This window comes from Trichoderma virens (assembly GCF_000170995.1).
Source record: "Trichoderma virens Gv29-8 chromosome Unknown TRIVIscaffold_90, whole genome shotgun sequence".
In the NCBI taxonomy this organism is placed as follows: domain Eukaryota; kingdom Fungi; phylum Ascomycota; class Sordariomycetes; order Hypocreales; family Hypocreaceae; genus Trichoderma; species Trichoderma virens.
Window position 1 is genome coordinate 64095 of NW_014013659.1, and position 14284 is coordinate 78378.

Sequence of the window (14284 nt, forward strand, 5' to 3'; positions counted from 1 at the left end):
TCCAGCTAGGTAGGTCCTCATGACTAAGAATGGGAGGGTGCTATTATGCTAGCAGTAAACTCGGGGCGCCCAAATCTCCAAACTTTGTTAGCATTGGTAGTGGTAAAACACATGCAACATGTCGCCACAGAGACATTCTGCTATTACCAGCACTTCAGTAACATGAAGCCCGAGACATCCAATGAAATATATAAAACTCATATAATGTATACAACATATCAACTACATTATACTATAAAGCAAGCATGAAACGTCGTACTAGCAGTCTATCTAAGACCCGAGCCTCTATTAATCGTTTTTTACCTAATACGGGCCAACCGTTCTCTGTTCATTCTCGTAGCATCGTCAACAGCATCGCTCTGTGATAACATGTTAGGTTAGCCATCCGATACCGGTATTAGATGAGTCAAAGGGAGCACGGGACAGGGGTCCCAGGGCTGAATTACCTTGTTCATAATCCGATCGATCTGCGTGTTCTGGGCATCTACCTCGGCGCCAATGGCTCGGCCAACCATGTTCATCATCTTGACCTGGCCCTCCAATTCGGTGAGACCGTCGTCGATCTGGTCTTCGAGTTCGTCGGCACCTTCTTCATCGTCCAAGTTAAACTTGCCGTAATCCTTCTTGCGGCCTTGTGCCCGGCCCATGCCGCCACCCCCGAGTTGGCGCATGTTTTGCTCCATGCGCTGGGTTGCTGCATAGCCGTCTCGCCGTGTCGCTTCTCGTTGCTCTCGCTCAGCCCGGTGACGATTCAGTACTTCCTCATCGGCTTTTTGTTGTCGCTGTTTGGAGGTAAAAGGGTTTCCGACGTGGACTGCGAACATGCTGCCGTTGAGTGTTTTCAACTCTGCTGCCCTGTCCTGAGCAATCTTATTCTGGTTGGCCGCAAGGTCCAGGTTCTTCTCGGTATTGTGCAGTCGTTCGCCCTGTGCACCAAGACGAGCCAGAGTGGCACGTCCGACTTCGTTGGCTTGCCTGGCCATCTGTACCGAGCGTGTTACTGATGCCACACTTTCCTGCTGAACCTGTCTCTTCTCGGCAAGGATCGCCTGGTAGTCGGCCTCCTCTTGCTCCTCCTCTGTCATTTCCCGCTGCTCGCCATAGCCTCCATAGGAACCTCCAGAGGTGCCTGACTGTGGATTAGAGACAGCTTGCTGCTGCTTTTGTTCGAGTCTCTCTTGTGCTCCGGCGAAGAGTGCATCTCTGTTGCTGTCGGGTGCATCACGGCCAAAGCCACCATAACCTCCAGGGCCTCTAGCTCCCGCCGAGGCATTGTTGTTTGGGCCGCTGTCGTAGCGGTTGGAGCCATAGCCACCGCCTGAGCCGTATCGGTCGCTGCCGTATCCTGGGGAAGCATTCTGCTGGGGGGGTGCATTCTGGTATGAACCATAGCCATTTCCAGCAGGAGGCGGTCGAGCACCGTTGTTTGGGCCTGGCTGATAGGAGCCCATGTTGGCATATTTCGTTTGCTCGGCATATGGATCGTTGGTGCCTTGGTTCTGGTTGGCATACGGATTGTCCGAGGGGGCGGGCGAGTTCTTCTTGCGACTGCCGAATAGGGCATTCCTGTTGGAATCGTCGCCGTCGTCGCTCTTCTTGCCGAAGCCGAATTTCTTCATCGTGATTAAGAATACTGTATTCAAAGAGAGTAATGTGCGATTCGCAAGGAAAAGAACAAACACAAAACAAAGGCGGTACGTTATCGATGCGAGAGAAAGGAGATGTCACGAGAGAAGAAAGAAGATGCAGTGGTGAGGCTTGGGTGTCGACTCCCTATCTGAGCCACTGCAAGCGTACCCCGTAGAACCACTAGCCCAGGACCCTGTTTCAATAGGCTCACACCGCCGCAGGTGCTGGTGCCCCTAAAATCTATATTTAACCTACCCTTGCGCTCCATAAAGTAGATTACAGGCGTTTTCCCTTATGAAATTTCAATTATCAAAGATATTATTTTAAATAAGGTAATCAAAATCTAATAACTATTAAGAAAAAAGTTTAATAAGCCTCTCTAAATGGACAAACATTGTATTCTCTACAATATGATAGATATACAAAGTTTAATTACATCCACATGAAATATACTAATAATAATACTTATTAATAAAATAAACTATTTAATAAATATATTATTCGTAAATTTATAAACACATTTCTCTAAATTTTGCTGACTGGAACAAAGGCAGAATTTTCGTAGACTCGCCGCTATCGATAAACCAGGTCAACGACAAGTTAGCTCAGCATGCATCCAAACATGTGAAATTTTGACGGACGTCTTACAGAAGGAAATAACAATGTCCAGTCAAATCTTCTGCGCAACCTCTTCGTAATCTTCTGCCTTTCGCTTTTGTTTATCAAAATGGCTGCGCCAAATGCCACAGAACATGCGCCCAAAAGGCGAAAGACTCGGCAGGAGTCTGGGTCCGTCACAATTGGAGGCAAAACCATCTCGGTGGCAGGATATCTTACATCTTCCCGGCCCAAACAAGTCGAAGCAAACGGCCTCAAGCCAACACCGTTAAATCCGTCGCAAGAACAGCTTTCGAACGTTGCATCGCAATCACAACAATCGACAAAAAAGGCATCGCCCGAGAATAATGCGACAAATAACAAATCTCGGAATCCAAGAGGTGCCAAGGATCATCCATTGCTGAAAGCTCGCCGGGAATTGCCAATATGGCAGCACCAAGACGAGATCCGAACGGTCGTGAAGCGTCTGGGCACCGATGTCATTGTGATAGTTGGAGAAACCGGCTCCGGTAAGAGCACGCAGGTGCCCCAGTTTCTCTATCAAGAATCCTGGTGCAAACGACACAAGGTTAAGCTACCAGGCCGGGAAGAAGACGGATACGTGGGAGGCATGATTGCCATTACACAGCCGAGACGTGTTGCTGCTACAACTCTGGCGCATCGTGTTTCAACCGAAGCGGGCACCCCGCTTGGCAAGGGAAGGCCGGATGGCCTCGTCGGATACTCGGTTCGATTCGATCACCAAGTGCCACGAGGTGCCAGGATCAAATTCTTGACCGAAGGTACTTTACTGCAGGAGCTTCTCCGGGATCCCTATCTGAGACAGTATAGCGCTGTCGTCATTGACGAAATCCACGAGAGAAGTCTAGACGTTGATCTCCTTGCGGGATTCTTGAAACAGATATTGTTTGGGGATAAAACACAAAGAGGAGGCATTCCACTCAAGGTGATTATCATGAGTGCCACAGCCGAGGTGGGTGTCATTCAGGACTTTTTCGGCAATGCAGCTATGCCAGGAAAGGACAAGGCAAGCAATGTCGAGTTGCTTCGAATCAAAGGTCGGCAGTTTCCCGTCACAATATTATACGAACCTCGACCGGTGGCCGATCTCCAAGACGCGCTGTTGAAGAAGATTTTCAAAATCCATGTGGAAGAGCCGTTGCCTGGAGATATTTTGGCCTTCCTCAATGGCCAGGAGGATATTGAATCTGCCCAGCGGCTGATTGAGGAATATGCCACGAGTCTTGCGTCCAACGTGCCCAAGATCATCGCCGTGCCCCTATACGGACAGCTCTCTATTGAAGCACAGAGGGTGGCTTTTCAGCCTGCCAAGTCTCCTCTCACACGCAAAGTCGTACTCGCTACCAACATTGCTGAGACATCCGTCACGGTCCCCGGTGTGAGATATGTTGTGGATTGCGGCAAAGCCAAGGTGAAGCAGTATCGACCACGGCTTGGCATGGAATCTCTGCTAGCCAAGCCGATTTCTAAATCATCTGCTGTGCAGCGTGCTGGTCGTGCAGGCCGTGAGGGACCAGGCAAATGCTTCAGGCTGTATACAGAAGAGGCGTTTGACAGTTTACAAGAATCAGACCTCCCGGAAATTCTAAGAAATGATGTTCTCGGAGCCGTTCTTACCATGAAAGCCCGCGGCATTCAGGATGTATTATCCTTTCCACTGATAGACTCACCAGAGCCCGCAGCCATCGAAATGGCGTTGCTTCATTTGCATTTCCTTGGAGCTCTCGCAGACGACGGCACCATCACACCGGCGGGTGAAATGATGGCTCGATTTCCGCTCTCAGCTCCCCTAGGTGCTGTTCTCCTCGCCGCTGCAGGCCCTGAGTTTGACTGCGTCCTAGAGGTGATTGACGCCATCTCATGCCTCACGTCAGGAGACGACATTTTCATACATGTACAGTCAGAAGAAGGCGCAGAGGAAGTAGAATCATATCGCAAGGATATCCAGAGACGAGAGGGCGACATCATCACATATCTGACAACAATGCAGATGTACACTGCAGAGAACTCGGATAGAATGGAGTGGTGCAAGAAGCGCAAAATCAACATCCGAAACATGAAGCAGGCGCTGAATATCCGCCGGCAGCTTCGAGGGATGTGCTTGAAGGAAAAGCTTCTTTCAGAAATGCCGCCGCCGGATCCTCAGCCGTTCACCCCTCTGGCGCCTGAAAAGGCAGAGGCGGTCATCAAGTGCTTTCTGAGAGGCTTCGCAATGAGGACGGCTATGCTGGCGCCAGATGGAAGCTTCGTGACTGTCCACGGCAAGCATGTAGTTGCCATCCATCCTTCCAGTGTCATGCATGGGCAAAAGAAGGAAGCCATCATGTTCCTTGAGCATGTGTACACGAACAAGAATTACGCAAAGAAAGTGAGTGCAATCCAGGCAGCATGGATTGCCGAGGCCTTGGGGAGGTAGATGAGCGATAAAGAGATACCCTCTAAATTTTGTTAGATGCTAGAAATATATAAATACATGTACAGCTCTTAAATTTACAGTTTAATTCTACAATTTTAAACGTCTGTGAGACTCGTACCGAATGGTGAATCACTCAGCGTCTTCTCCGTTTTGGTGCTTTTGGATGGCCTGCATCAACTCATACAGCTGTTGGATTTGTTCGTCTAAACAGGTATGCATACATTAGCAAGAGAACTGGTAAATGGAGATATCTTGGTGAAACACTTACCGCTCATCTTCTGAAGTTTCCCTTGATCAATCTTCTCACCCACCCAAGATTCGCCCTCAATCTGCTGGGCATACATCTGCCACTCCGAAAGGAAGCCAATCTAAGAAGCCGGAAATCCAAGGGATAAGTCAACCACACATACACTCAAAAACAGATTGAAAAGGGACAGATACTCTCATCTCCCCGGGCTTTCCTTCATCCATTCACACGTACCAAATGCGCGGGATTGTCCACGTTCCGGTGAGCTCGAAACTCGGCCTTGACATACTCGTCGCCGAGAAGCCGCATTTCCGCGGGAAGGAATTTTCGGTGGGCGCGCAAAAGCCGGCGGTAGAGGGGAATCGGGGGCAGGAGAGCCATGGGCTTGGGCCGCAGACCGCTCTGCATGGCCGCGGCCGATGCCAGCTTTGCGAGAGATGGGCGCATGTCTGGTGGTGACGGATGAGATGAGATGAGACGAGATGAGATGAGATGATGCTTAGATGGGACGGGTGTGACGTCGACGTCTCGGTGACAATGACTAAAATTATTTTCTCTTGAAAAAATGCAGACAAGATGGCCTTAAGACAGGTGCAAACCACAGAAAAAGAGCTAGAGCCGTTATGCTGCCATGGTCTGCCTCATCAAGTAGTCAGTATTTCACACAAAGACACAAAGTCTCTTTAGAAATCCCAACCGCTGTAGGTACCTCCTAAACACTAAACCTCTAGCCCGAGGTCCCGTCTCTAGACCCAAATCAGGCGCAGGTACCTGTAATTTTTTTTTCCCTTGCTAACAAATGGTCAATGAGTGCCCCACCACTACCAACCAGAGGGCACGACAACTGAATCTTTGAAATATTCCTCTTATCAGTCCATAACTTTCTACATTCTCTTCACGAATTCTCTTCACGAATTCACTCAGTTTGCTCGAGTTTCTCTTCACAAACTCTCACTTAAACTAAATACATTATATTCACTTTACCAAGCTAAAAAGCAAACAAATCACCACCTCATTACAAAAACCATGTCCTTCTCATTTGGCTTTTCTGGAGACGACATAGAGCACGACGTCGATGAGTCTCTCACACAAATCCCAGCCATCACATCCCAAACCCAAGCCCCAGCCTCATACAGCGCTTTCCCCGTCGCCGGCAAGCCCCAGATACCAGCAACTCGCCACGCCCTATCCGACTTTCTCTCACAGCTGCCATCCAAACTCGCCTACGATCTGCTGGACATCGACGTAGCCGACGATGGCGCCAGTGAGACTCGCCTGCGGCTGCCTCGCCGCGAACTATGGGATGTAAGGGTGCAGCTCATGGCTGAGGATGACGAGGTGGTCGATGGTGAGGATCGGGTCGACGATGGAGGGCTGGGGAAGCATGATGTCAAGACGGGCATCTATGAAGGCGGCTTCAAGAGCTGGGAGAGCAGCATTGATCTCGTCAAGGTGCTTGCTGCTCAGGATGAGCTGACTGCCGCTCAGCAGGCTTCGTCCTTTCGTGTAATCGAGGTATGCATACACACAGAGAGATTCTCGAAACTCTCTTCTCCTGTTTTGTTCTCTTATAACTATGGCTTACTAACCAACTCAATCAATAGCTGGGTTGTGGAACTGCTCTCCCCTCCCTTGCAATGTTCACTTGGATTATGCAAAGACAATCACGCAATCAATGGCATCAAAGGCCCTGCTCCTTCGTATTGGCCGACTACAACCCATCTGTCCTCCGCCTCGTCACCTTGCCCAACTTTGTTCTCGCCTGGGCCCTCCATAACACACAGGATCCGGTTCTCCAGGACGCCTTCAGCATCGAAGGTGAGCTTGAACTATCGCCCAGTATAGTCCAAGCTTTCGAGCAGTTCCTCTCATCCAGCAGTATTGACTTGTCCTTCATCTCCGGAGCATGGTCCCCCGAGTTCATCAGCTGCCTGTACGATTTGCCAGCCTTCTCAACTGGCCTGCCAGCACCAACGACACTCATGGTGGGCGCAGAGACCATCTACTCCCCATTTGCCCTGCAGGCATTTACACAAACAATCTTTACCATCCTAGAACAAGAAAGGGGCTCTGGTGCTACAGCAGCTGCATATGTAGCCGCAAAAAGACTATACTTTGGAGTTGGTGGCTCGCTGGACGACTTCATCGAAGCGGCCCGGTCAAAAGGCGCCACAGTTTCAGAGCTAAGAGAGGAGAGCGAGGGCGTACGACGCGGTGTTGTTCACTGCATCTTGCAGCAGCAGTCATGAGGCCTCATGACTCTGCCGATTCAAAGACGAATGATAACTTCGAGAGCACTCCCTGGAGCTCACTAACAAGTCAACACACAAATAATAGATCGCCAGCAGCAGTTTTGTAATATTAAAAATTCTTGCGCAAACATAACTACATGTTTTTTACTTCCCCTTACGTTGAAACTTTTCGGTACACTCAGGACAATACCAAGTGCCGTTGGGTTCGCTCTTCAGCCCAACACACGACCAATGAAACCACTCATAGGGGCAATTATCGTTGTCGCAAGCCACCATATCACCATAACTCACGTTATGACACAGGCAATACCGTTTGTCATCACCACCGTCTTCATCGTCATCGGCGTCTCCGAGCACTTCATCCCCATCCTTGCCATCCGCCAAGGTGGCTCTCGGCCGTGATTCTATACCGTCATCCTCTTCGCCGCTGCCGCTTCCAGCGTCTGATAAATCACTATCTGCCGTTGATGCAGGCGAATTTCTGTTTGAGGCTTTCTTCACCCGCGAAAGTGATGACCTGTTAGGTGGTTTCTTCCGGCCACTTATTGTCGGGGTGCCTCTGCGACCTCCTACTCCAACCGCCCCTTTGACTGATCCTGCTCTCGGCCCAGCACTGCCTGCTCTAACAGCACCACCGGCCCCCAAATTAGCTCCAGAACCGCTCTTAGGTATACCAGGTCCAAGGGATGAATGTCTCGCTAAACCACTAGAGGTTGTAGGCAAGTTTCCGGGCCCCGTTATTGATCGCGGCCCTCTCTTAGTTGCCGGGCCCGCTGAGCTCTCACGCTGTCTATTCAGTATTATGCTTGCAGCTGGCGTGGCCGGTGCGGAGGATGGGTGCTGCTGGTATTGCGCAACATGTTGCTGCGCCTGAGTATGTCTGATTTGAGGGTGGTTGGGTAGCCGAACCATGGCTGGGTTGGCAGAGCCAGCAATAGGGTTGCGAGGTGAAGCCAGAGGACCAGCTGGATTGATGTTGTTGGATAGGTTGAGAGTGCGAGCTGAGGGAGCGCTGTGATTCGTCGCACTGGGGCGGAGGAGTGAAGGGACCTCGTCAGGGTCTGTGAAGCCAGGCTCAGCACGGTCGTAGAGCAGCTTGATCTGGATATCCAAATTCCGCAGATGTTTGTCCATGACAAGCTGTAGCCTTTGCATTAGGTTGATCTTGTCTTGAGCAAACTGATCAGCGCGGGCATAGTTTTCGCGAATCTGGGCCCGCAGCATATCCTCCTTTGGGTTGGGTTCATGGCTCCCATTCGTCTTTATCCACTTTTGGATCTTTCCATCACGGTCTTCGATCATGCGGATGCACTCATTATACTGGCGGTCCTTGTCTGTAATCTCTTCTTGAATAAAGCGAATCTCCTCGGGGAGATTCTGGACGCGGTTGATCCAGTCATCGAGGATCAAGCCGGGGTCTAGAGGCTCGGCCTGCGGCATCCTCTTGACGAAGTCAATGGACAAATCGTCTCTAGGCATGATGGTTAACGACTTGGCGACGCCGAGTCCACAAATTTGACGATGAACAGATGATGGATAGGGTGCAATAACCAGCGATGAGACGCCCAGGCTAGCAGATGAGTCTCTAAGACTGATATGACTTGATGAAAATGAAAGGTTTTTTTGAAAAGGATAGTGTAAAGTTGTTCGTGAAGCATTCAAATAGAGTACACAGCAGAAGCAATAGCGTAGGCTACGGGAAACGGGAATAGATGGACCGAAAAAGTAGGCCGGTGCTGATATCAGGCCATGTGCATCCAGGACGCGACTGTTGCGGTCCCATATATCCCGTATTCGCCGTATAGGAGATGCTGCAAAGAAAATAGACAAGACTCTTTAAGAAAAGAAGAGAAGAGAAGAGGCAGAGGCCATCTAGTTGGGGACACGGAGCAGGCAGAGCAGATGGATAGGCAGACGAGCGTGCATGACGGTAGCTCTGCAGCAAGAAAAAGCAATCACCAGCTGGCCAGAGTCCCCGCAAGGAGACGTCTCCAACGAATGATTGAGTTCTCCAGCTGATGTGGATGTGACGGGTCCAACCAGCCCTATCCCAGAGCAAAAAGCCGTTGTCAAGAGCAACGCAACGCAACGCAGAGCAACGCAGAGCAATGCAACGCAACGCAAACACGGGCGCAGAGCGACTCGATAAATGGGCCGGGCTCACCTCGATGCCACTGAAACTGCGGCGCCTGTCCTGCTTTGGGCCGGTTGAAGGCGGATGGAGATGGAGATGGAGATGGAGATGCGGCAGCGCGTTAAAACTTGGCAGACAAATAACTTGGTTGGATTGCCGGTTCGGAAGAGATGCAGAATTAGTGATGGGCGGAGCTTCGAGGTTTATGCAGGCCTAGAGAGAAGCGGTGCGTTCGAATTGGGGCGGATGCAGCGAACTTGTCGGGTGGCAAACAAATTCCGAGGCTTAGCCAGAGGGTCAGAAGGGAAATGTTCCGTAAAGCTGCAGGCAAGTACAGGTACCTTGGTGTGCTAGTTCCAGTGGAGCTGGGGGACAAATCTAGGTAAGTAGTGCCTTGGGATGTAAGGTAAAGAACAAGATGAAATCACTAGGTTTGGTTAAATGTCAAGAGCGGCTACCAGCTTTCCACCTATGCTTACTCATTATATCAGGATCATCCAAGGTCCAATCAGTGCCTGCAGGTCTCTCTTACATTAGTAGGCAGTACTCCTTCCTCAGTGGATTCGACCAACCTTATCTCAGCAGCCACGATTCCATATGTAAGCCCAGCAACTTTGCTTCCACGTGACTCCAGCCAGATTGGCAGCTCGAAGCTTTTGGTGGCGTTCGCTCACTCTTCTTGGTCCCCTTCTTCATGCTACTGCCGCTTTATACTTTTATACCTTAACAAGCTCAGAGCGGCCAAAAGAAAAGACCAACCTGGCCTCAGCAAATAGTAACACAATCTCGGCTGTTCACATTGGGATGCGTTTGATGAAGCTGCATAATGCTAGCTGCAGCTGAATCGGCAGCCTCACCCCTTGACCCTTGACAGTTATAGCTGTGTACTGAGAGCCACAGTGGACGCAACTCAAGTCATTCATCCCGTCTACCTTCTCAGCGCTACATTCTCAGCCGTTGATGCAATCTTCATCACGCACTATCTTTATCACTTTTTAATCACCCGGCCGATTCGCCTCTACCATCCGTCATGGACAACTACAGGTTTCGGGTTCCTAAACCAAACTACCTCCCTCATAAACTGGACATCGATCCCGATGGCGACATCGTAGAGGAATACGTCCAGCCTCTCGGCATAGCCAACGACGCAGAAAACGCAAAGTTTTACCAGCAGTGCAAACGTCTGGCTGAATCGTCGGGCATCACTCGCCCCAAAGGCTACAATGTGTCTTTTCACTGCAATCCCGAGATGGAGAAGCACCACTTCGGCATGACACATCCTATGAAGCCCTGGCGCTTGACGCTATCCAAGAGCCTGATTTACTCATATGGCATGTCATTTGCCATGGACAACTATCTAACCAGGGCCGCTACGTACGAGGAGCTGGCGTCCTTCCACTCCACCGACTATCTCGACTTTCTGGGCACTGTTCTTCCGGAGGCAGTTCCTCGGGACCTTGAGAACCAAAATCCGGATCTGAAATACAACCTAGGCGGCTCCGATTGCCCTTTATTCGACGGCCTCTATGATTATTGCTCCATGTCTGCTGGCAGTGCGCTTGATGCCGCCAGGAAGATTGTTTCCCAACAGTCTGACATTGCTATTGCTTGGGGAGGGGGCTTGCACCATGCCAAAAAGGCCGAGGCCTCTGGCTTTTGTTACATCAACGATATTGTTATTGCCATTCTGGAGCTGCTGCGGTTCTACCCACGTGTTTTGTATATCGACATTGACGTACATCACGGCGATGGTGTTGAGGAGGCCTTTTTCTCAACCGACAGAGTCATGACAGTCTCCTTTCATAAATACGACCCCAACAATTTCTTCCCTGGCACTGGTGCGTTGGACGATAATGGACCTAAGAGCGAACATAATCCCGGAGCCCACCATGCCGTCAATGTTCCACTCAACGACGGTATTACAGACGAACAGTACGACATGCTCTTTAACAACATCATCGGCAAGATAGTCGAAAAATTCCGACCAAGTGCCATTGCACTCCAATGTGGTGCCGATTCTCTCGCAGGAGATCGCCTGGGTCGATTCAACCTTCAGGTGCAGGGACATGGAGCGTGTGTTGAATTCTGCAAGAGACTCAATATTCCCATGATCCTCTTTGGCGGCGGCGGCTACACTCCCCGGAATGTAGCACGAGCTTGGACATACGAGACAAGTATAGCCATCAACTGTCAGGACAAAATCAGCCCTATATTGCCGGAGCATGCCCCGTGGAGAGAACAGTTCCGTCAGGACACCCTCTTCCCAACCCTTGAACAGATTTTGGGTGAGCCGCGACAGAATCGCAACCCCCAGAAGCGTTTGCAGGAAATCATTCAGCACGTCACAGAGCAACTACGGTTCGTCGAGAGTGCGCCAAGCGTACAGATGCAGGTCATCCCTCCAGACCTGGGCAGCTTTAGAGATGATGTGGAGGAAAGGTTAAAAGAGGACCAGGAAGAGAGGAACGAGCAGCTACAAAAGGAGAGGGAATCAGGGGTAGGAACTGCCATGGAATTCTAATATATCAAACGACTCATCATATCTTCACCCCAGGACCAACTACTGCGTGAGCAGATTCTTTAATTTGGAAACAATAACCCGTAGACAACAGACAAAAAAAAAAAGCATTAAAATGAGAACCCAAAACTGTTCGCCACCAGGGCAGGGCGTATGTCTACTAGTATATCACACGCGACGACATGGCGGCCATGCAGTCAGGAATAGCAGAAGAGAGGCGCAAGTGCATTAGTGAAAGGCCGCATTCTCTCCTTTCCCCCCAATGGCCTTCCTGGTATCGCGAGTTCCCTCCCTCCCTCGACGCATCCCCCTCTATAACGCGGCGAAGATGACTAGATAAGGACAACCATTTTCTCCCCCTTCCACCAATGTGCTGCGAGGAAACGAATATGCACACGAATTATCCAATTATATGGTACTGGAAAAAATAAACCAAAAATAGGAACCGTCATTCCGAGGCTACCGTTGTTTAAAAGTATCGGACAATAGCCTTACCACCAGCGGGCATGGCAGTCTATTCGCACATTCGTTAGTTTTTCACTCCTCTATCTCTTCTTCTTTTTTAAATCTGGGGGGAGGGATGCTTACCGTGCAGCCGTTGCTGCCGCCAGTCCACACACCGTTGATGTACGAGCATTTGCTGTTAACATCACCGGTGATCTCAACGTTGAAGTCCAGCAGAGCAGTGCTGGTGGGAAGGTTCTGGAAGATGGAGAGGAAGGTCAAGCCACCAGCGGTCTTACCCACACCAAGGATGAGAGGAGACCAGTTACCAGCTCCCTTGGGGTCGAGAGGGCTGTTCCAGACGCAAGAATCGGCAACTCCGTAGCCCTTCTTGTTGATGTAGTACTGAGCGGAGGTGCTCTTGCCATCCCACACATAGTAGGTAGACTCGTCGGGGTTGCAAACAGGAATGGTCTGGCCGGCATTGGCACAGGCGGGAATAACCATGCTCTCGATACCGGGGTAGTCGGTTCGGCATGTGCAAACGGACTCATCGAGGTCGTTCTGGATGCTAACGCCGCCAGCACCAGGCTCGCAAAGCTTGGGGTGGTCAGGACGAGTAAGCTCGAGGAAGCCGTTGTTGCAGTAGAGACCACCGATGGACTGCAGAGTCGCTCCCTGGGCCTGGGACCACTGGGTCTTCTGGTAGCCGGGAGGGCAAGCATAAGAGCACATGGCTCCGTCGCCGCAGGTCTGGCCAGAAACACCGGTGATGATTTCGCTAATGCTGAGCGAAGCCGCTGTATAACCAGGCACAAACTGGAGACCGGACCAGCCACCCGTGCCCAGCCATTCGAGGGGGATGGCGCCATAATCGGATGGGAAGTGAGAGCATGGGATCTTTCCGCTGGGGAAATCGGCATTCAGCCCGGTGCCGCCAGAGGGGGGGCTCGGCTGGGCAGGCTTCGAGGACTTGGGAGGAGGAGGGGCAGAGCTGCTCGTGGGCTGGGCCGTGGTCGAGGGCGGCGGCGGGGGAGCGGAGGTGGTAGTAGGGGCCGCGGATGATGAGGGCTCTTCGATGAACTGAGCCTTCATGCCTCCGGCGCTGGACGAGGACGAGGTCGAGGTCGAGGTCGAGGACGGAGCTGGAGGGGGAGGAGGAGGAGGCGGGACGTAAGTCGGGGTGGTCTCTCCAATGACGACGTAGTCACCGTCGGCCAGACCAGCCTTGGCGTCGGCAGGATTGACAATCTTGCCGTCGAGCTGGTACACGGTAGCGGTAGGTCCGACGACAACCTCGGTAACAACATCCACACGCTTCTCGACCTTGTTAGGAGCGTTCTTCTTCGCATGGTGGTGCTGGTGGTGGTTGTGAGAAGGCGAGGCGGCAACGCTGGCAGCCAGTGTGGCAGCCAGGATCGTGTACTTCATTTTGGCGGTTTGTTTTGTTTCTAATACGTTCTGCTCATGAATTGCCACAGGTTAGATGAAGTCTCAGACGAACATACTACAAGATCGAGTGATGACCGAATGGCGGGGGTGGTGAGATGAGAGCACAACCAGAGTTGTTCATGGACTCCCTGGACGTCGTTACTCACCTGAAGACGATAAACAAGAGCTGCCTGGAAGTCGAGAAAAGGAATAAATCAATACGAAAGTGAGCGGAAGTGAGATGAGCCAGACTTTAAAAAGAGCGTGATGGAGAGCAGGCAAACTCTCAGTTGGAAAAAAAAGGAACCCAACGCAACTGAAGATGATGAACAAGGACGAAGCGTCAAAAGGGAGGACAGGACAGGTAAAAAACGGAGCTGGAGCATGGGGGTTGGGGGCCCTTGTCGGTCTCCATGGCATTGACCCACGGAGATCAATAACCTAAGGAGGCCAGGGATGCAAAGCGAGACAAGGGGGTGCCACTCCTGAGAAGGGGTGGCCTCTGGGAAATTGCCCTCTATCGCCGGTCTGGCGCCAAAAGCGCTTTTCAATATGCTATCCAGGTACCGCTACC

The 14284-nt window shown here is 51.2% G+C and overlaps 7 protein-coding genes across 7 annotated transcripts; 3 read left to right on the forward strand and 4 right to left on the reverse strand.

Moving 5' to 3' along the window:
• Positions 1-305: 305 nt before the first annotated feature.
• Positions 306-1604, reverse strand: TRIVIDRAFT_135857 (uncharacterized protein; the record flags this gene model as incomplete). Its single annotated transcript, XM_014095110.1, has 2 exons — positions 306-359; positions 447-1604. Coding segments are annotated over 2 exons (1212 nt in total), but the record flags the coding sequence as incomplete, so codon positions are not given.
• A 752-nt stretch (positions 1605-2356) lies between these two features.
• On the forward strand, positions 2357-4684 carry TRIVIDRAFT_40423 (uncharacterized protein; the record flags this gene model as incomplete). Its single annotated transcript, XM_014095111.1, has 1 exon — positions 2357-4684. The coding sequence occupies one exon, from the start codon at positions 2357-2359 to the stop codon at positions 4682-4684; it is 2328 nt and encodes a 775-aa protein (XP_013950586.1).
• Positions 4685-4686: 2 nt separating this feature from the next.
• Positions 4687-5429, reverse strand: TRIVIDRAFT_88185 (uncharacterized protein; the record flags this gene model as incomplete). The annotated part of the gene is made up of 3 exons (XM_014095112.1): positions 4687-4887; positions 4953-5052; positions 5166-5429. 3 exons carry the CDS (start codon positions 5376-5378, stop codon positions 4814-4816), a joined length of 387 nt encoding a protein of 128 aa, XP_013950587.1.
• A 528-nt stretch (positions 5430-5957) lies between these two features.
• TRIVIDRAFT_41154 (uncharacterized protein) lies at positions 5958-7180 on the forward strand (the record flags this gene model as incomplete). Its single annotated transcript, XM_014095113.1, has 2 exons — positions 5958-6446; positions 6536-7180. The coding sequence occupies 2 exons, from the start codon at positions 5958-5960 to the stop codon at positions 7178-7180; spliced, it is 1134 nt and encodes a 377-aa protein (XP_013950588.1).
• A 147-nt stretch (positions 7181-7327) lies between these two features.
• On the reverse strand, positions 7328-8662 carry TRIVIDRAFT_195338 (uncharacterized protein; the record flags this gene model as incomplete). The annotated part of the gene is made up of 1 exon (XM_014095114.1): positions 7328-8662. One exon carries the CDS (start codon positions 8660-8662, stop codon positions 7328-7330), a length of 1335 nt encoding a protein of 444 aa, XP_013950589.1.
• Positions 8663-10030: 1368 nt separating this feature from the next.
• TRIVIDRAFT_214375 (uncharacterized protein) lies at positions 10031-11838 on the forward strand (the record flags this gene model as incomplete). Its single annotated transcript, XM_014095115.1, has 1 exon — positions 10031-11838. The coding sequence occupies one exon, from the start codon at positions 10348-10350 to the stop codon at positions 11836-11838; it is 1491 nt and encodes a 496-aa protein (XP_013950590.1).
• A 79-nt stretch (positions 11839-11917) lies between these two features.
• Positions 11918-13984, reverse strand: TRIVIDRAFT_173921 (uncharacterized protein; the record flags this gene model as incomplete). Its single annotated transcript, XM_014095116.1, has 3 exons — positions 11918-12349; positions 12424-13740; positions 13878-13984. 2 exons carry the CDS (start codon positions 13708-13710, stop codon positions 12305-12307), a joined length of 1332 nt encoding a protein of 443 aa, XP_013950591.1.
• Between the last annotated feature and the right edge of the window lie 300 nt (positions 13985-14284).